The sequence below is a fragment of the Thamnophis sirtalis genome, unplaced genomic scaffold, assembly GCF_051295495.1.
Source record: "Thamnophis sirtalis isolate CommonGarterSnake01/CBP01778 unplaced genomic scaffold, rThaSir2_p1.2 scaffold_6, whole genome shotgun sequence".
NCBI lineage: Eukaryota > Metazoa > Chordata > Lepidosauria > Squamata > Natricidae > Thamnophis > Thamnophis sirtalis.
In genome coordinates, this window is record NW_028261386.1 from 38,184,340 (window position 1) to 38,206,487 (window position 22,148).

The 22,148-nt window shown below is 38.1% G+C and overlaps 1 protein-coding gene across 2 annotated transcripts; it reads right to left on the minus strand.

Annotated features, from left to right (window-relative positions):
- Nucleotides 1-476: 476 nt before the first annotated feature.
- Nucleotides 477-21,459, minus strand: PEX6 (peroxisomal biogenesis factor 6). 2 transcript variants are annotated; one of them, XM_014052360.2, is made up of 17 exons: nt 20,376-21,459; nt 18,410-18,573; nt 17,527-17,610; nt 17,061-17,163; nt 16,401-16,537; nt 13,885-13,996; nt 13,102-13,310; nt 11,571-11,763; nt 9,393-9,469; nt 8,255-8,387; nt 7,432-7,637; nt 7,287-7,348; nt 6,049-6,157; nt 3,291-3,407; nt 2,499-2,576; nt 1,919-2,058; nt 477-992 (listed from the first exon to the last, which is right to left on the minus strand). In XM_014052360.2, the coding sequence occupies exons 1-17, from the start codon at nt 21,297-21,299 to the stop codon at nt 859-861; spliced, it is 2,982 nt and encodes a 993-aa protein (XP_013907835.2). In that variant the 5' UTR covers nt 21,300-21,459; the 3' UTR covers nt 477-858. The 2 variants fall into 2 exon arrangements, with proteins under 2 accessions (XP_013907835.2, XP_013907834.2); XM_014052359.2 differs by having other exon boundaries at nt 8,255-8,390.
- Between the last annotated feature and the right edge of the window lie 689 nt (nt 21,460-22,148).

Genomic DNA, 22,148 nt, shown 5'->3' on the forward strand with positions numbered 1-22,148 from the left:
GCTGCTGCATCTATAGAACAGGCTATAGAACAATGAAATTTATTTTTACAGTAATAGAAGAGACTTTAAAAAAAACTTCAATCATTAATAAAAATAAATTTCCATTTATTTTTGCACAGCTCAATAGCGATGGGAAGAGGTGGCAGAGAACTATGATTTCATTTTAGATAGACAGTTTTAATCTTAACATACGGAAATCTGCCTGAATTCCAATTTTTTTGCTCTGGTTTTCCAGAGGTTTCCAAAGGTTAGAAAATTCTCAAAACTACTTTGGAGAGAAGCCAGCATGTAAAACCAGCTGCAGAAACTTATTACAATCATATTTTATCAGTTGCTGCCCTCTAGAGCTAGAGTACTTAAAACCTGGCCACTACCGATTTTCTCAATTTTAAACCCAGAAACACACACATACACACATACATACATACATACATACATACTGTATTCCACATTTATGAGAAATGATAGATTCTTGCTGTGTGAATTAGGTAGCACTTTTATTTTCCAGATAAAGCAAAACAGCCTTTCTTTAAATATCTTTAAATACTTACAAGTAATTTCCCTCATAATTCAAAGGCTCAAGTTATAGAGAGCAAATTTCCCATCTGATGTTGATCACTTTATTGATGCAATTTGGTCCCAAATATGAATGAAGATTAATTTGCAACACATCCTGCGTATCTGAACATCAGTCTCAGGTCCATGCCTTGAACTATTTTTTTTAACTCATCTGAATCCACCAAATTGTGACTGAGTCATCACTATTTCTTTTAACAAGAACAATGTTCTCATGGCAGCTTTTATTCTGTACTTCTGGGATTATATGGATATTTCTTTCTTGGTCATGTTTGTTTCAAATCAAGCAGCAAATTTCTGCTGGATCAATTTATATCTAAGTAGCTCCGTTTCAGAAACAGAAGGCTGTAACCTTGTTGCAGCTTGTATAAAATCATCCATGGTAAGGGTGAATTCTGAGCTTTCAGTATCCAGACCTGGAATAAAAGTAAAATGGTTCGGATTAAAATTCAAATTCTTTTGGACATATCACATAGTGTATGTTGCTCTTGGCTAGCAAGATGATAAAAAAATATTTATAAAAAAAATTAATGCTGGTCAAACCATTGTTCCGTTGCTCATGCTTAAGTCAGTTTACAGGTGTTGCTGCCTATGACTTATTCACTCATGTTACTGAACAGGATATCAATTCATAGGTAACTCAATATTTCCCTAAAAAACCAGTAACCTTTAAAAGATCAGTAAAAGCTTTAAACTGCAGCATTAAGGTAGTAGTAATGGAAAAACAACATACAGTAATGAAAGAACTAATAAATATGCTACAGCTCAGAAATAATGGATGTGATTCAATACATTTGTTCTTCAAAGCTTTAGAAATTAAAAGTGTGTTGCCTGCTTCTACTTACCAGCCTCACATTCTCCTAATTTCTAGTAATGGTTTTCCAGCTTCTCTCAAGCATTAATTTGGAGATAAATCACAATCCAATTTTCTGGTTTACTATTGAACAATGGAGGTTTTCTCTACTTTAAAAAAAACCCTATTTGATTTATGTGGCTGCCCATCTCACAGCCACAACTGTGGGCAGCATTATAACCAGCAACTAGAACAATAATCCAAATGATAAATGTTTGAGATTGCAAAAAACTCCACATTCCAATTAATAATAAAACATCAGCCAGCAGAGTTTAATGAACCTCCCAACCTACACTCCATGGGAATAATCAGGTCTTTAGTGCTATGTTAAAGGTTAACAGGATTGGAGACATCTGGATCTCTCTACAGAATGCAAGCCAAAGCTTTGTAAAATACTTGCTCACCTTTTAACCTGCGTCTATTATTTACGTACATACACGTTTTAAGTTGAGCAAATTAATATTTGAGCCATCTAGCTTTGTTCCTTACCTTCTTCTATCCATTCCACTTTTCTTCTGATAGCAAACATCATGGCATCTGAGCAGAGTGCGTACAAGTCTGCTCCTGTTAACTCTGCAGGGCATCTCTCTAGGACACTAAGGAGATTCACAGCCGGGTCCAGTTTAAACCTATCCCAAAAGGATATTGCCAAGTGTTTCAGTGTCATAGAAAAAAGAAATGGAATCAGAATATAATCTTGGAAATAGGGCAGAAATATTTTATAAAAGCATGGCTTCATATGTATGATATTTTTAAAAGGTTATAGCTAACTTAAAATAATATGCATTGAGTTAAAACTCATAAGCCAGAGCAAGCATCATATAATGTTCATAAGTATCATTTATTCACAATCCTCAAGAACAAGTTTTAAGAGCATAATTTAACCCATGCACATCAGTTATATGTATACTGATATAAAAATATAATGAGATTAGTGTTGTCCTCTTGGCAGATTTATATTTTAACAGATGAATATATAGTTCAGTTACAATAATTAATAAAGATTTACATTTTTCTTAAGAATACAATGTAATACAATGCATTATAATAACCAAAAACAGGCACTTACTTTCTGGTGATGGCACTCAGTACTTGTAGCTGAGAATCTCGGTCTTCATTTACCCCCACATAAACCAATTTATCAAATCTGCCAGGGATACAAAAATATTTTTTGCAATTAAAATAAGGCACCCATCTTTCATATAATGAACTTAGATCATACATCACCTAGCAATTTGTCCTTACATTGATTTACTGGTTTTTATTCAATATGTTAGTACAAATTGTACAACTTCATGTGCTTCAGTTCTATAAAATCTTTGTGTCTATTGAACATGAAAGAGAATTGCCATAATACAAGAAGATTCTCCATTTTCATTACTCTTCCAGCATCGCAAATGAATCTTTACCAATTCCTAATATAAACCGACCACCTGCATCACCAAGTGTATTTATATATTGTATTAATATTTAATTATTTTAAACATTTATATATAGCCAAGCTTCTACTAATAGAACACAGGATTCCTAAAGTATCCCAGAGTTAACCTGTTCTTAGAAAAAACACCCACTATAGCAGTTTATTTATTTTATTAACACATACAACAAAATAATCAGTAAAATTTATCTAAAGGAAGCATCTGAAGTTTTAGCCTGTGGGGGCAACTAAGATTATGCGTTTGCAGATCTAAAAAGGTAGGAATGTTATCCTAACCTTAGGTTTTTTCATAACAAAAGACACCAAAATTAAATATAATGAAAAGTAATTTGTTTCCTATGTTTATCTAGTTTTACCCAAAATACTCTTAAAAGATTCATGGTTATAATAGCAGACGGAGAAAATTGTGATGTGAATCTTTACCTGCCTGGCCTTAGTAAAGCTGAATCCAGTAGATCAGGTCTGTTTGTAGCTCCAATAACAAATACATCTTGAGAAGAGTGAAGCCCATCCAGTTCTGCTAGTAACTGAGATACAACTCTACCAAGGGAAACATTTTAACATGCTGCCATCAATCTTTGTGGATTCACTGAACTAGGTAACTCACTTAAAACAGCAGATATACAAATATCTTTTTGAGGCATGTACCCATCCAGGTTCAAAATATAAGTAGTAGTAACAGATGTATACTATGAACATATAAAATATAATACCTCAAAAGCAATTCATACAGGCAAGATATATTTATAGATACAAAGCATTGCACACTACCTATTTAATATATATCAAGGTAGTTTACCAGGATACAGCAAAACACAAGATTACTAAAATACAATGGTACAAATAATCCTCACATAATGACTAATTGGGACAGTGAAAAGTCAAGGTGGCGCAGTTGTTAGGGTGCAGTACTGCAGGCCACTTCAGCTGACTGTTATCTGCAGTTCAGCGGTTCTAATCTCACCAGCTCAAGGTTGACTCAGCCTTCCATCCTTCCGAGGTAGGTGAAATGAGGACCCAGACTGTGGGGGCAATATGCTGATTCTGTAAACTGCTTAGAGCAGTGTTTTTCAACCACTGTGCTGCGGCACACTAGTGTGCCGTGACATAGTGTAAGGTGTGCCGTGGGAAAAACACCTGCCGGGTGTTTTTGCCTCGGGACATCTCTGTGACTGTGTCCCGAAAGTTGCTTTCGGGACACAGGGATGCCTCTATTAAGTCCCTGCAGCCCCACGTTTACTTTAAAAACGCGGGGACCGCCGGGAGGTAGCGCACGCAGGGACGTCACTGACGTCCCATGCGTGCGCCCATAGGAACAATCGTGGAGGATTCAAGAGAATTACTTTATATATAGTCAATATAGGCACAGAGTTAAAAATTTTTAACATTTTCTAATGGTGGTGTGCCTCGTGATTTTTTTCATGAAAAAAGTGTGCCTTTGCACATAAAAGGTTGAAAAACACTGGCTTAGAGGGCTGAAAGCCCTATGAAGCAGTATATAAGTCTAACTGCTATTGCTATTGCTATTGCTTTTCTGTTGCTAAGTAAAGCAGTTAGTTGAAACACATGACAGCAGCAGTTAGTGACAGCAGTTCGGTAGTCTTAGTTGCAGTTGTTAGGGGAGGACCTCATGCTTCTACCTTGCACAAACTGCCAGCTCCACACCATGGCTCCTCTCTAGTGAGGTTCAGCAAGCTTCCTTCTGTAGACAAGCCCAGCTGACCTTCACCATCTTTGTCCCACTGTTGGATCAAGGTATAACACAAGGGTATGACCATGGGACATATATGGCAAGGCCCCCAGCCAGAGCTCAGATCCTGGGCCAGAAGTGGGAGGAAGAAGACAATGAAGGTCAGCTGGAGGATGGTGGGATGTGGAAGGGTTAGGCAGTAGTGGTAGAATGCCAAGAGGACAGAGTTTGGGGGGGGGGGAGAGATATGTAGATAGGGGGAATTGAAGTACATAGTGTGGTCATAAATGTAGGCCAGTTGCCAAATGTCCAAATTTTCATGAAGTGACTATGGGGGTGCTGCAACAGGCACAATGCCAAGGGTCTCAACTATCATTTGTTCAACACTCATAACTTCAGATGGTCACTGAAGGACTATATGTAAAATAAAGTGATTCTACAAACTCTGTATCTCTGTGATTGGAGGAGGAACTAAGGACATAAAAAGTGTATTCTGGATATAGCTTTGGGACTCTAGGCTGCTTCTGACCTGTTCATAGGACATTATCCTAATAATCATCCCTGCACAAGTGGTCCCTTATTTGCAATGTCCACATTCTCTTTCAAATAGCAGCCAAGAATTAACTTGAAATAATTTTGTTAATGTTTGGAGGTGAATTCAGAAATCCTGGAGATCAATATTTCTATACATTACATACCCAAAAAGTGTGAGATGTGAACATGCATTACAGCATTTTTACAAATGTCCAGCTTAATAATTATTGTTAGGTATTACCTTACCTGCGTGTATAATGTATGCACCAACCAGTACTTATTAGAGAAAGGAAATTGGTTCAGAATGCAGATGTCTATTAAAACTGGTTTCTGAAGAACCAAACTTGTTTCAGTGAAGCTTAAATATTTACAAGTTTTGTGATACTTATTATTTGCTGCTAAATCTGCTATTTGCTTTATTAAACAGGCTACCATATAGGTATTAATTGCAACCTCATTGGAGGCCAACATTTGGTAGATATGTGCATAATGAAATAGCAATAGCAATAGCAGTAGACTTATATACCGCTTCATAGGGCTTTCAGCCGTCTCTAAGCGGTTTACAGAGAGTCAGCATATTGCCCCCAACAATCTGGGTCCTCATTTTACCCACCTCGGAAGGATGAAAGGCTGAGTCAACCCTGAGCCGGTGAGATTTGAACCGCTGAACTGCTGATCTAGCAGTAGCCTGCAGTGCTGCATTTAACCACTGCGCCACCTTGGCTCTTATAGATACCTCTGCACTTTTAGCATGTACAATTAAAGGGGGGGCAGGGGGGAGGCAAGGACCATTTTGTATGCCTGCTCAAAACACTATACTGAGTGTAGATAGCGAAATGTTTTGTGTATGTGTGAATGTTTTAATGTTTTCACAAAGCGAGTTAGGGAGGCAGCTTGTAAAATCAGCACTAAGTCAGTCAAAACAGAAAGACTTTGTTATTAACAAGCAGTACTCACCTGTCCATCACACCCTGTGAATCACCACTTCGTCCACGACTGGGGGCCAATGAATCAAGCTCATCAAAAAAGATAATGCAAGGAGCAGCTGCCCTCGCTCTGGCAAACACTGAGGAAAGAGAAAGATAGTACTCATGTTGCATATTCACATTAAAGCCAGCCACAAATATATTAATTATAAAAGATAAACTAGACTGCCACCCAGAGAGAGATGCACATTAGGACACATGTTGTGATTGTAAGCATGGGAAGATCAGACTTGGCCACAGAATGTCTGAAAAAAATAGAGCAACTTGTCTTCTTTAAACAGACGTGGAGACAGGCCCTTCGATTGTCTGATGAACCCAAAAGTGTTCCAGAGAGACCTTGGAGTGTTCCCCAAAGATCGGATGGGAGGGTTCATCCAAGGTCCAATTTGTTGCATGGAACGGGCAGGTGTTTGGGCCCTTGGATCATATTGTGCCTATGTGGCCTATTCCTATGTGCCAATCCTGGGATATGCCTTGTTTTACTCAGGGGCTCCAGGACATGAAATGCTAAAAAAGATGCCTACAACATCATTGGAGGAAGACTCAAACTGAATCTGAGTAGACCTTGGTAAGAGCCATATTCCTATGAAGATACATTAATATTTCTCCACCTTATTGCATCCATTGATGGCCATCCACCAGCTCTGTTTAGAGTCCATACTAGGTATGCAAGACCCCTTAGAACATCTGTTGAGTCACCGGGAGGATTATTGATTGTACTTGTTGATAACCTGTAGCAGAGATGGAATGGAGGTGGTACATCCATCCTTGTGCTCCTTGACCTCTCAGCAGCTTTTAATATCATTAACCACAGTATCCTTCTAAGCCAGCTTTATGGTTGGGGATTGGTAGCACTATTTGATGGTCATTCTTTTCCTTTCTCTGGACTCTGTTCCAATCATCTTCTTGAATAGTCTTGAAATCAATTTCCCCATCTGAAAAAACTATTCACCCTATTTGCTGACTTGCCGGAGTACAGAATGTGATCTATTTTACATGTATCAAACTGCTGGGAAAGACTGCTATAGTTCCAAAATGTGGAAGATTATATACATGCATAATGCAATAGCCACAAAGATATGGACATTGTTTCAGGTTGGAATGATTTGGAGTGATTTGCAAGAATTATTTTCTAAGTTAGCCTGGCTATAAAGGAAGCTTCCCCACAGAGCTAAGCCCTCTACATAAATACTATGGCTTCACATGTACCTTCACGGACGTTTTCTTCACTCTGCCCAACATACATGCTAAGAAGTTCAGGGCCCTTTACACTGAAATGAAAAAAAATGCATGGTTAGTTATTCCATTAGTGCAATTTCCAAACTCTCCTGAACACTTGTATCACAAAACCTACCTGAGGAAAGTCATAGTACATTCTGTTGCTACTGCTTTAGCTAGCAATGTCTTCCCTGTTCCAGGAGGACCATAGAGCAGAAGGCCCGAGCGGTGAAGGCCTAAAGACAATAACTCTGGATGTTCCAATGGAAGCTGAATAGTGTCCAGGATTTCCTTTTTCACATTCTGAAGCCCTCCAATATCTTGCCAGAAGACAGAGGGAATCTGCAGGAGACAAAAGTTGCCAATGCTATTATATACCCAACCCAAAATCAAACATTCTGATGCCTTCAAAGATCACATTTTATCACTATTTTTATTTCTACAGAACCACAACTACTGCACATTACCCTATCTCTGCCTCTGAAAGATGTCTCAAGGTCTCCAAAGAGTAGTTTTCACTTGAAATTTCTCATATTGTGGCTTTTATAGCTTATTCCTTATTGTTACAGCAATTCTCTTAAAATCAAAAAGTAAAGCAAATTTTAATAAAAAGTGCTGGAAAATTTATAGATAGAGATTAATTTATTTTTTCCCTATACTTTATAGCAAATTGCCTATTTTTCCTGTACTTGTATTCTTCATTTGATTTTTAAAATGTATGATTGGCTATTGTATTGATTAAATTGCTTTTTGGGGGGGCTCTTTGCAACTATAACTCTAAAGTTTTATAAATATGTTACCAAGAGCGCAAAAGCCCTCCAGTTTCTCTTTATTTTGAGAAGTACCATACTCTGTTTATTACAACCATTCATCAAAACAGGATGGAATGTAAGCTTTGGCGTGTTTCTTATATTTATTAGGGAGGTCATACTTTGCCTTGTACTTATTAAGAGTCATACCTTTGGGGCTCCTACTGCCTGTGAATGAGCATCATGAAGTTTATCTAGTGCAACACTGAAATCTTCTGCTAGAAGAGGGAAACCAGCAGCATAAAAATCATATTCTTCCTCTTCATTTGGTCCCCCTGGGAAGCTGCTGAAGAAAGCATAGAATGTGTCAGCAGTCCTAATGTTGCCCAAGAGGTCTCAAAGGAGGTTTTCCAAAAGGCAGCTGGACTTTCTTGGGTGTTTTTTTTTCCTTTGAAAACATTTTTCAAAGAAAAAACCCAAGAAAATACAGCTTTGGTTCAACCATGGCCTGGATGATTGAGAATCTCAATAAACATGCTGTCCAAAAATGATTGGACATATCCAGCAGTTTAAAACTCTAGAATTGAATTGGAAAGATACTCCACTGACATCCAGTAAGTTTGATATCGTGCTCATTACAAGATGCATAAGATTATGGATTTTACAAAGCAAAAGGTGTAATTTTCAAAGAAGAAAATCGGTGTGAGTTAAGCACTCTCTTCAAAGCAACCACACAGCCATGTCCCCAGAAGGCTCAGTGCAGCTTCTCTAAACACTTTCCCAGCTGTCTGAGGCTCCATCTGCATTTCCTGAATCTATCACACTGTCAGTGAAATGGCTAGGCAAAATGCACATATATTAATGAGACAGATTTTGAAGCAATAAAAAATTGAGAAGGGATATTTCACTGGCATTTACACATTTTGGGAGTGCCTCTTTTAAACGCTCAATTGTACAAGAGCAGACATATAACAGAAGGAGTTCTTCCCAAACTGTAGTAACCATTATTGTTACTGCAGTAATAGATCTAGGAATTATGGCTGCAAATAGGGATTGACAACAAGAAGAATGTAGAAGTTGTATTTACATGCTTTGAAAGGTAGCATGCTTTACCCCCAAATATGCATTCAGTATGTTATCAAAGTCTTCTCAGTAAAACGTTAATAATAAAACTTGACCTTTTAGGAAGTCAAATTCTTCCCTACAGCTACAAATAGCTTGAAAACTGATGCTCCATTCCATCCAGACTTAGTATAAATGTCACATGCTAATGTGTCAAAAAAGACATATTTACATTTATAGTTACTATTTATATGCTCAGAAACCAGAAAATATTTTATTCCAGTACCTTGAATTCTGCATCCTTGTATAGGCAGCACGGCTGCTGTGGGAAAGTAAAGCACAGAAATCTCCTAGAACAAAGCCCTGAAAACATGGATTAAAATATTGGTGCAGCAAATCCAATGACAAACAGACAAAGAATTATGAAAGGAATGGACGTAGATATTTTATTCTCTGCATGGTAAAAGTAGTCTTTATGAATTGCTGTGTGAAAGCCAAAGCAAATAAAATTCTTTTCTTTCTGTTCCCTTAACTGTTAACACATTGTGTGAGCGTGTAAATGAAGTAACAGAGGTAATACTTATCTTGTTTGAAAACACTTATAAAAGAAATAATGTGTCATTATTTCTAAACCAGAGGCGTCAAACTTGCAGCCCAGGGATTAGATGTGTCATGCCCTGGCCACGGTTTAGCGAAGGGGAAAAAAGTTCCGATACATCACATGATGCCACCATGAGAATGCGAGTTTGACACCCCTGTTCTAAGCCAACAAGATCAAAGGTAAAATTCTGAGAGCTAAAATCCACACATCTGGACTGCTCTATTTTGTAATCCATGCTGTTTTATTCATCACTAACTTTCAGGAAGAACCTTTCTTGTGTATGTGGTGTGTGTGTGTGTGTGTGTGTATGTGTTTATGTTTATATATATATATATAATCGTCTTCCTATAAATATTGGTGGGGGAGTGTGGAGTACTGGCTTTGTTGCTGTAAGCGGATTGGTTGGCTGTGTTTTAACATCTTGATTAGTTGATGGAGTTGATGTTTGCAGATTAGTCGGCTGTTTCGTAACATCCTGTGTGGCTGAGGTACTGGTTGTGTGCCTATTGTTCTTTTGTGTTGTAACAACCTGGGTAATGGGCTGTGTGATGGCATCCTGACCTCTATTGTAGTGATATCCTGATCCTGTGCTGCAACCTCCTGGGGGGTTGGTGCATTGTAACATCCTGAGCTTTTGCGTTGTAACCTCCTGAGTTCTGTGATGTAATGTCCTGAGCAGATGGCTGTGGTATAACATCCCGGGCTTTGCTTTGGCTCCGAGTTTGCGGTCTGGCCATGTGTTCATGGCGTATGTCAGTTTGCTTTGTGTGAGGGTCGGAAGGTGGTGCAGCAGTTGGTGATGCTGCCATGGTTTGACTTCTGGATGGTGGTTGCATTTGGTCTATATGGGATGGGTTTGGGTTTGAGTCTGGTGAGGGTGATTGGTGTTGCAGACTGTGTTGTTCTGGGTCTGGTGTTGGTTTTTGTGGCTGGGACTCGTTTGTTGACTAGAGCTAGTTTCCAGATGTCTGGTAGGCGGGAGGTATTGTCATGTTTATTCATGTTGTGGGGGTGTTTCTCTAAGCCATTGAAATAGCCCGGCTGACTAATCTGCAAACATCAACTCCATCAACTAATCAAGATATTGCAACACAGCCAACCAATCCGCTTATAGCAACAAAGCCAGAACTCCACACCCACCCACCAATATTTATAGAAAGACGGCAGCTCCAATCACGCTTTGCTTGCACAAGCATGAAGCCGAAGGCACCAGGCTGAAGGTGGCGAGTGGGACCTCGTCGAAACATCGCCAAGATACTCTCAATCTTACACGGGAAAAGACCTGAATACGCCAAGACCTGCATATATACATACACACATACACACACACACACACACACAATTATTTGCAAATCACCTCTTATAATTCTATGAACTTAAATACAATAAAATAAGTAGAAAATATATACAATAGACAGAAGCACAGTTTAAACTATCGAACATTATAATTATTAATATGATACTAAATATATTATAATGTCTGATGGTTATAATAACACTATTTAAAATTGTTGCTACCAATGGACTCATTTTGTTATCTGAACACTGCTGTGAAGACTAATTTCACTATTTTATATAAAAGTGTCAGACACATCAAGACACATCTGATTTTAAGGGGCAATCTGTTCCAGAGAGGGGAATATAACCAAGAATGTCATTCTTTGGGGTCCTAACCACAATCTTTCTGGGTGGATGCTCAGAGTCATCCTTCCCTGCTAAATTGTTTGGGCAGGCAAATTCTACATGAAAAAGATAGTCCTAATGTGTTACAATAACCAAACCATCCTATAGAATTTTGAGTTCTCAAATCTAGATTCCTCTTATTCTTTGTCTCTTCTAGGTACTGCATTAACAATCACTCACCGCACTCTGCTGGGCTAGCTTGGTCAGGTTTACTTCTTTGCCCAGTGAAAAATTCTGTGTTAGCATGCTAAGAATGGCTTTCCTCTGTTCTTCAGTTGGTGCTTCAATTTTCACCTCATGAAGGAATGCTGTTTGCACATCTGAAGGGACATCTGCAAGTTTACTTGTTGTGCCTACTACCAGCACAGGATAACTATTAAGAAACATACAGATGTGCCATAAACATTTCATAGTTGCAATATAGAAGCTAGGAAAGAAATACCATGAACTACTATACTTTATACCGTAATTTACATGATTTGCAACATCTTTTCTGTAGTTATAAAAGACCACTATTTTAATCCAAATCAAATTAAAATCAAATCAGCTTAGATTCAAATGAGAAAACAGGGATCAGATTAGGAATGCAGAATTCAGAAAATCTTTAGACTGCATTTTATAAGAATGTATACATTTATCTCCAATGTTCTTTATAAAAACAATTTCAAGATAGAGAAGAAAAAATAGAAATCATGTAAATATATGGTCAATTCAATCCAACACTGTCCTATTAATTTTTTTTGTTATTTTGTAATATATCTAGCTCAGAATTACTACTGACATTTTACTGGTTTCTTACATAGGGGAGTTACAGTGGAATGTATCATCTTCATATAAACAATTCACATTAAAAAATCTGTTTTGTTCTTAAATTTCAATCAATTTTCAATAAAGGAAATTATCCAGAATTTTTTTAAAAATATTTTTAAAGGTACTAGGCCCCAAACACCACCATTTGCTTGCTTGAAATTTGCTATTTTTCCAAAATGGACTATTGATTCTGCAGTTATTCAATTTTATCTCACTGGAAAAAAATCCAGACAAAGATACAGTAGAGAGATTTGGATTCAATTTGGCCTTAGGTTGATCAAGGAGCCTTTGAATCAGTTTGGAATCATTTTCCAATTTACTGAAAGAAGGTTAATCTTGCAATCTTTGTATATGCTTGGTTGAATATAAAATTGAGTTTGTAATTCTGTTTAGCATGTTTTAGGGTTTATTAGAGAAAAAAGGGTGGCAATTCCAATTGCCCACAATACACACAGTTTTCTGCTAGGATTTCTGAAATATGAAAACAATCATATATCTTCCATATAGTGGATTTATGTGCATTCCTATTCACTATTTGCAAAAATAAATTATACTAATGCCACTTATATTTGTTTTATTCTTATTTTAACACATTATTACGATTATTTTTAAAAGATTAGAATATTAAAAAGTAAAGCTATTATCTAAATTAAAGGGCTGCTCTATAGTAAAAATCTCTGTTTTCAGCAATACATTCAGATTTATATACTACTTCATAGTGCTTTAGAGCCCTCTCTAAGCAGTTTAGAGAGTCAGCATATTGCCCTCCAACAATCTGGCTCTTCATTTTACTGAGCTCGGAAGGCTGGAAGGCTGAATTAACCTTGAGCCATTGAGATATAGTTCAATTCATGGTAGAACCATAATGATGGGAATTTTCCAGAGATGAAATAGTACATACCTAGTATTTATCTCTCTTTCCAAAAGAAGGTGCCTTAGTGCAAGAATGACACTGGAGTCTTCCCCAAATCCATCACGATCTCTTCCCAGCAGCTCTACATCTTTCATCAGCAGGACACAAGGACTATAAAGCTCAGCCTCTGAGAAGGCATTATGTAGTTTTACTTCTGTAGATTCCCTTGTATCACCACACAAAACAACACAATTCACCTAGCATGGTCAGATGGCAGAGATGAAGAAGATGCCATGTAAAAATAAAGATAAAACTGTAATAGTGGATCAGTTTCAATCAGTGCAAAAATGTATAGAAAATAAGATAATTCCACCAATTAAAATTAATAAAGTATATCATTTATAAAATTAATGGGCATTAAAAATGTCCCATTCTTTTTTCAGCTGTTTTCATCACCTCTACCATTTTCCTTCCAGAAAAGAAGCCCATTTAGCAAGAGGCAAAAGACAAGTGTAATTGGCACTTAACTGAAAGATTTTGTTAGAGCAGAGATTAGAAATGTTTGGTCCACTAGATATTGCCCAATTATAACTTCTAGGAGTCTCAGTCAGAATGGTCAATAGTGAGAGTTATTAAAAACTATAGTCCTTGTAGTATTTGAAAGATACCCAGCAAGACCAAGCTGAAGAAAGAGTGTTCAGCTCAGAGAGACACTGTAGAGAAACCACTCTTCTTTCAGTGCTCATGGACTGAAAATCACATTTCTTTTTGAAAGCACAAAAATGTTCTTTCAGCACCTTATTCTGAATAAATTTAACATTCTAAAACTACCTTGAAGAAATGAAGATTGAGACGGCTACAGGCAGCTCTAACAGCTGTAATTTTCCCCACACCACTGGGTCCTGAAAGAAGAATACTTCCAGATCCATTTAGCAGAGTTTCTCTGAAACACAGAAAATATTTTTAAAAAAAAAAACATGGCATAATTTTAATTCAAGAAGGAAGAAGAGGGAGACTGCAAGAACATACAAATGGAGGAGCTCTAAGAGTTAATGAAATGTTCATTCATCTTAAAGGAAAGAATCTGGAATACACCTGCTCTTTTCTCACTGTTACATACAAGCAAGCAATAGCTGAGGTTTCATATTTTCACAGCATTTCTTATATACTAAATGCTTCATTAGGGTTATGATTTTAAAAATGGTGCACATACGTATTTTGCATAAATGTCAGTCAAAGAATCTTATGCTTCATAGAGAGTAAAATTAAGTTTTCAGACTCCTCAAATAGCACAACAGGAAACAACAAAAAACTATAATCACAAACCTATTACTATCTTTATTGGTTGATCATGTGCCATCAAGCCATTATCAACTCTTACCAGCTGCATAGATTTTCTCCAGAAGAAAACTCGCCCCGCAAGTCTTCCAATAATACATCCATCACCAGTTTAATTTTTGCTACTAGTTGTTATCTTCCTCTCTGTTCACCTTTCTGAGCATTATGGAATTCTCCAGAAAAGATTACAGAGAATCCATCATCATTATACAAATCAGTCCAAAGGAACAAATGACCATGCTCAAATTATATAAAGAACATTAATTATTCTTCTCAATAATATTCTCTAATATCAAAATTGAAAAGTATCACTACTCTTTCTAGCCTGCTTCTTCAAAGTCCAACTTTCACTTCTATACAGGGAAAACCACTGCCTAGACAGTTGTGATTGTTGCAGGTAGACATCTCCCAGCACCTGAATATTTTTTCTAGGGTTCTCATGGTCACTCTAGAGTGTATTTACAGTTTTATATAATTGACACAAAGCTCAATGAAGCATATGTTGACTGTTCTTTGTATCTTTTGGTTTTCTCTGTTATCCATGCTGCATCAGCAATAATGTCCTTGGCTTCTTCTAAAACCAACTTGAACACCTGACATCTCCCTTCCATGTAAGATTCCAATCTGCAATGGATAATTCTTAGCATGATATGTGACTGAGTCACTTACTGACAGCAGTTACAGCAGTCCTGATTGTCATCATTATAAATGAAGACTGTGCAGGTTGTTAAGCAAGGACTTCATGTGACCATGACTTCTAACTTTCTGTCAGCTTCTCCACTGACTTTACTTGTGGTGAGCCAGCAGGGAATTTTGGAAATTGTGATCATGTAACTCTAGGTCGCTGCAATGCCATAATTGCAATCCAAGTGCCCGGATCACAATCACATGACTGTGGGAAAGGTGCAATGGCTAGAACTCCAAGGAATAGTAATAAGTCTCCCTTGTTCAGCACTCTCATAAGTTTGAACGCTTGCTGAAGAGTAGTTGTAGCCCAAGGGCCACCTGTAAGCTCTGCTACCTCCACTGCAGTAATATGATCAGTTTGATTTCTGGTGACTTCCATGCATATAAACATTGTTTTGATTGTTTGAAAACTGTGTTAGCAATGCAGCAGTCAATTGTCAATTGGCATAAATAGATGTTCTCCTAGGTTTCCTAGGCCATAGAGTTCAAACTCTGTTTTAAAAACAAGCAATTTATAAAATACCCACACTGATTCCAAAATAATCTTCAAATGGCTGATTTACAGAAGTGTCATATTTGATGTACATTAGAAACTTGAAAAAAACATTCCATGGTTTTTGAAGTAGCTGACGTACTCTATTGTTAAATAAAAGATAGGAGATGTTCATCCACTACTTTGAAAGCAGGTAGATGACAATCTCTCAAATATTTGGAAGAGTTGATATAAATGCTAAATAAACATAGAGCTAAAATATAATCCTTCTCATACCTTTCACTGATGTTATTGGATTGATTAGCTGCCCTTTGCTGCTATACCACCTCTAACATTTGTTGGTTTGTGTAATTTGCAGATGTAACAGTTAAGTGCCTATCCATATGTTGGAGTTTGTCCCAAAACTAAAATCTTGAAATGGTCTCAAAGGCTGCCTTAAAGTTTACAAAAGAAACACAATATGAAATAGCACTTAGACTAATGTACCATTTCACAATGCTTTACAGCTCTCTTTAACATGTTTACAGAGTCAGTATATTGCCCCCAACAATCTAGGTCTTTGTTGTTGTCAGTAATGTCTTTGTTATTGTCAGTAAAATGATCATCCACCTCCAGCATCTTTCTATATGGCTGCTATCCAATTAATAGCTTGCTTTAGCTGGGCACCTTGAATGACCATTACATCTTGACTGATCCTGCTGAGATTATATACTGTCATACATTTCTAACATTCTTCATTCCCTTCTACTACTGCAATGAGGCAGTACAAAGGGGGGAGGGGGGATGGTACACTACTATATGGTAGAACTCAAATCCACAGATGACTTACCTATTGTGTAAATGAGGGCCAAGGATGTCACAGAGCTGTTTCACTGTACTGCAAAGCCCAGCAGGAGACAAACTACTCCAAAAATTACAGCCATTATGAGATGGAAAAGATGGAATAGCGCTGTTTGTAGAACCTACCTACAAGGTAAGAAAATAACACCTGTTTTCTCAACCAGATTCATAAAAGCAGAGAAACTTTGATGCTAACAGCCCTACCAAATTTTAACAAAAGGGAAAAAGAAATGGTCTATAGTTTTGTAAAAAGCTAAAAAGGGTATATGTGTGCGTGAAACTTTGGAAGTAAAAAGAAACCTCAATGATAAGCATTACATTTTTCTCATGTTTTTATATCTACTATCATTTTATGCTCCCAAAAAGGGACATTTTTGTCTAAGTTCATATTTCTTGTAGGTATATAAGAAAGTATACAAGAAGCTGCATGTCAGTAGTGGCAATTCTAAAACAGTTGTGGAAAGGAAGAGCTGAAGTGAGTTTCTTATCTAATACTGCCCAATCTTGTTCCCTTACAGAGCAAAATTCAGACCCCACTGTAAGGACTGAACAATTTTCAAATAAATGTTAAAATTAAGCTACGAGCACCACAAACATTTACAAACAAGACATCCAAAAGCTTTTATTTTATGTATTTTTACTAACTTACCAGGAATAAAGAAGTATTCTGAGTATCAGCTAAATACCCTATACTTTGCTGTATATTCTCTGCTGGTAATATTCTTTTCACCCTGAAGCACAGCTCTGGCCATCTAAGGAAAGAACAAATGAGTTATAATTTGGGACCACATATTTGAATTTTACATTAAAACATTTAATTATTCCAGTTATCCTTCTTGTTGATTATAAAATCAGCAACAAGTATAACTGGAATTAAATTTTGTGATAGCACGTTTTTAACAGCTTTGCAATTGTTATCACATTTCACTTATATCCGCCATTATCATTTTACAGCTTGGAATATCTAATTTCTAAAATCACTGTAGCATACCAAAGTCCAGAACAAGTTTCAACATTCTAAGTCAGTTCTTCCAAAACGCTATTTCAAAGAAATCCAAACTAATAGTGTAGACATTAAGAGTAGATAGCCCGTTTAGCTTTTGACAATAACATACCTGATAAACTTTGTTGCATTTTCTTCTAAGAATTCAGGATGTCCAACAGTTGGGAGACAAAGAATATCATTCTCTTGTACAAGCCTACAAAAAATATCTATAATGAAGAATTATATTGAATTATATTATATAATTATATTATTCCCAGTGAATCTAAGACAATCCCTTCATTTAAAAGCTATATGATCACGTAACTCTTCTTTTCAGGTAAATACCCAAGGAATATGAATGAATGAATGAATGAATGAATGAAGATAGATAGACAGACAGACAGACAGACAGACAGACAGACAGACAGACAGATAGAGTGATAAGATATATATGATACAGCAATGGACTAAAGGAAATGATTGAAATATTATGTTGAAGAAACAATATATAGTATAATAACATCAGTGAATACGTACTTCTCAAATGTGGAATTATCTTTCTTTATTAGATTAAGATTTGCTATAGAAAAGTATAATCAATAAGAGAAATATTTTCCGCAGAATGAAATATTTCTGCCTTTAAATCACTTAATAATATCATTTTGTTAACAATGTACAAAGGAAAAATAGAGAAAAAAAGCAAATAGCAGTTTACATCCAATTTATAATATAGGTTTCTGGAAAGAACATTAAACATGCTTTGAAATTAGCATTATTGGCTGCAAATTGAGTAATTTCTATGAGATAATAATTTAGAACATGTACCTGCAGTCACACAAAACAGAACAAAAACCAAATGGTTGTCTTAGATAACTCTGAAAAAAAATTAACTGACATGTACATGTATGTAAGGCCATACCCTGTTCAGTATGCTTATTAAGTAAAAAAAATAAAAAATATTATCTCATAAAATGGATCAAAAGTCAACTTGTTATCTTTATTAATAGGCTAACCTGGGAGTTTGAAAGTGCTGATAAAGAATTTGATCATAGATTCCTCTGGTGTTGTATGTTGGTGAAGTCACAATTTCTATGTGTAGTTCCTTGGCAATGGGTGGCACAGATAACAAAGATCGACTTCCTTTTATCTCTTGCACGCCAGCAGCTTCCCCATATCTCTATAAAAGACAATTAGCCATATTCTAATGATGCTATATGTGCTTAAGAGCTAGGAGATTAAATTAATAGTATAACTTAATAGCAACCTGCAAAATATAAATTCTTTTCACATTTAATCCTTATAATGATTGTAACTATCTACTGTATTTCATTTTTCTAAGCCCTGGCAATTTATGACTCCCTCCTTGCAAAATAAAGTGCTTGGAACTAAATGGCCCCTTTCATCTCTTTATTTCTAAGTTAATTATTCCAATAACCTATGATAACACCCAATGGAATTAATTCTAGTCTATAAAATATGCTTTTAATTCTTCAGCTTTCAAAATATCACCAGAAATAAAATTTGTCCTGCTGAAAGCAAAATACATGTAGTCCTCGACTTATGATAATTGAGTCCAAAATTTCTTTTGCTAAGCAAGACAATTGTTAAGTGTATTTTGCCCCATTTTATGACCTAGCTACAGTTGTTAATTGAATCACTGCAATTGTTAAGTTAATAACACAATTAAGTGAATCTGGTTTCCCCATTGATTTTGCTTGAGGTCCCAAAAGATGATCACTTGACCCCCTTCAATCGTCATAAAATATGAATCAGTTGCCAAGCATCTGAATTTTGATCATATAGGGATACTGCAATGATCATAACTGTGAAAAATGGTCATGTCACTTTTTTCAGTGCTGCTGTAACTTCAGTCACTAAATGAACTGCTGTAAGTCGAGGACTACCTATATCATATCCAAAGTTATGATCATTCAGCAGAACAGAATTTTCTGCAACAACAGAGATTCCTATATCCTCTCCTCCCTTTATACCAGTTCACTGTTCAATAGATCTCTGCCATCTCACTATTCATATGTATTCAAAGTAGGAGGAAAACCCAGACTTCTTACCAATTCAACTTAAAGATAACCCCTGATCATCAAAATATAGATCTGCTTTGGAATATTTATGACAATAATTTGTGATTTACCAATAATAGGGACATTTTTCCCAAAGCTTTATAAATCTGTTCAGCTTGTAAATAAAGCAGCAGGAATCCATCATCTGCCAACCTCCTATTTACTATCTGAGACTGGTGCCCTTTCTCCTGCAGCCATTCCATTATCTTTCTGGCATGAACTCTGGCTTCCTCAGAAGAATCTGTCCACACAATGCCTGATTAGTACTTTCCAAAACACTTGTTAAATGTTACATGGGCTTTTGTATTTGTTTTTTAAAGCAGCTTTACTGATGATTTGTATATTGGGAAGTGGGTTGCCAGAAAGAATCTAACCTAAGAAAATGACTTCGGGCAGGAGTTCCTAAACTTTTTGCCATCACACCTCCTTTAAAAGTACCCATCTTCCCTAAAAATCCAAATACCAAAATGAACACAATCGGACTATGAAAACAATACAATGAAACTTTAGGAAAGGTGGATTTATTCTAACAATGAAACTAAAAAGTTATTTGAGTCTGGCCTGGGCTCAGTCTTGGCCATCCCAAGGCAGATACTGTATACCTCAACAGTTGGGAAATCCTGGATTACAAACACATCTATCCATGTTTTGGAACTTGAGAAAAAGCTATCATGTTAGGCATTTCCCAAATTTTTGAGGAGCTCAAAAGATTTACCATCAGTGTCTCAAGCTGGGATCTACTGATCTAAATCCAGTGACCTTTATGCTACTCTAAGCCCATAGTTAACCACATAATACTAGATAGATCAATTACCTAACTTGTTCTGAGTAATTAATGTTGAAATCTCCAACTCCACTCTACTAACAGGTATTCGCAATTCTATTGCACAGCAACGCCCACCTGGATAGTCAGGAGGTTCCCTTCCAAAGGATCGCAGGAGAGATTGAAAGCCAGACTGGCAGGAATCAATGCACTCTCGTTCAGAAAGGTGTCCGCGCTTGTGGCTTGGGGGTGCCCGTCATCCTTCTCTCCATACGGGAAATACCACTGGGGCCTGAGAACCTGCACAGAGGCCAAACAGGAGGCCGTGCACCCCGGCAAGTCTCCCTCGCGCCTCCGCACTACCACCCATTCTCCTTGGAAGAGGCCCAGGCTGTGCAAGCAGCCAGGGGTCACCCAAAGAGACTGATCTGCCGCGGGGTCTCCTCCCCACAGCGCAGGGTGGCCCCGCCGCGCCTCGACCAGCCGCTCCCCGCGGCGCGCCCACGCGGAAACCAAAGGCGTCTGCAGGTCCCTCCGGTCCCGGCTCTCGACTCCGCTTCGCCATTCCGCCACAGCCAAGCGAGTGCCAAAGCCTAGCAGTCCCTGAAGAGCTGGTCGACTCTCCAATACGCGCAGTCCCGAGCCGGGCAGGATCTCCCCGCGCCGTACGAGGATGCTGGAGCTCGAGCCGGCCCACGATCGAGAAGCCCGCCCTGCGGTTCCTGCCGCAGATGAGCCCAGCAACACCCAGCCGAGCAACGGCGGTCTCCGCACGGGCCAAACCCTCACGGCCCTGCCCGCCACAAGTCCCAGCCGCCTCAGGAAGGCCCGGCTCAGCCAGAGTTCCGGCGCTGCCGAGGCTTCTGCCTCCAGCAGCGCCGCACACAAGAGTATCGGCTGCAACTTCGTCCCTGCCGGCCGTACAGCCAACACTAGAAAGCCGCTCGGGCAGGCCGTTGTCCACGCTGCCTTAGCCGGAGCCACCAGTAACCCCGTGGCCGGTGGCAGGTCCTGGGGAACGGGCTCGTCAAGGTTCCGAAGCACCGCCGCCGCCCCCGCCATGGAAAGGCAGCCGTAGGACTAACGTCTAGAGAAGAAACGAAGGGAATTTCATTCCGCCATAGAGAAAGGCGCAAAGCCCGCACCGTTCCAAGCACTTCCGGTCTAAAGCCAACCGGTTTTTCTACCCGAGCGCCCAACCGAAAAAGTTGATCGGCGTGGGAACGGAAAGATGCCAATGGCTACCTGTATAAGCAACGCCGGAGTCGGCAGCGCAGAATAGGGGGGGGGGGGGAATAAGATGTGTGCCTAGTATAACTTCCGGGTAAATCTTGCGGCTTTTTAAAGCCTTCTCTCCCGATGAAAACGGGAGTTTAGCTTAATCTTTAGTGTTCTAGAAACTCTCCTTCATATATTTCCATGCACTTCAATTGAAAATCGAAGTAGTCAGAGAGTGGTCTTTGAAAACCTCATGGTGAAGTGCAGGGGTGAAATTCAGCAGGTTCTGGAGAACTGGTAACGAAAATTTTGAATAGTTCCGAGAACCGGTAAATACCACCTCTGGCTGGCCACAGAGTGGGGTGGGAATAGAGATTTTGCAATATCTCTCCCCGCCCCAGGAGTGGGGAGGGAATAGGGATTTTGCAGTATCCTTCCCTGCCACGCCCACCAAGCCACGCCCACAGAACAGGTAGTAAAAAAATTGAATTTCACCACTGATGTAGTGATAAATTATAAAGCAACCTCAGTAGGGAAATGTAGTTGTAAATGATTCTATCATTACCCATTTCTGTGGCTGAAGAAACAACTAACAAAATGAATTGTCCTTGTTTATTTGTTTTTATAGCAATAGCAGTTAGACTTATATACCGCTTCATAGAGCTTTCAGCCCTCTCTAAGCGGTTTACAGAG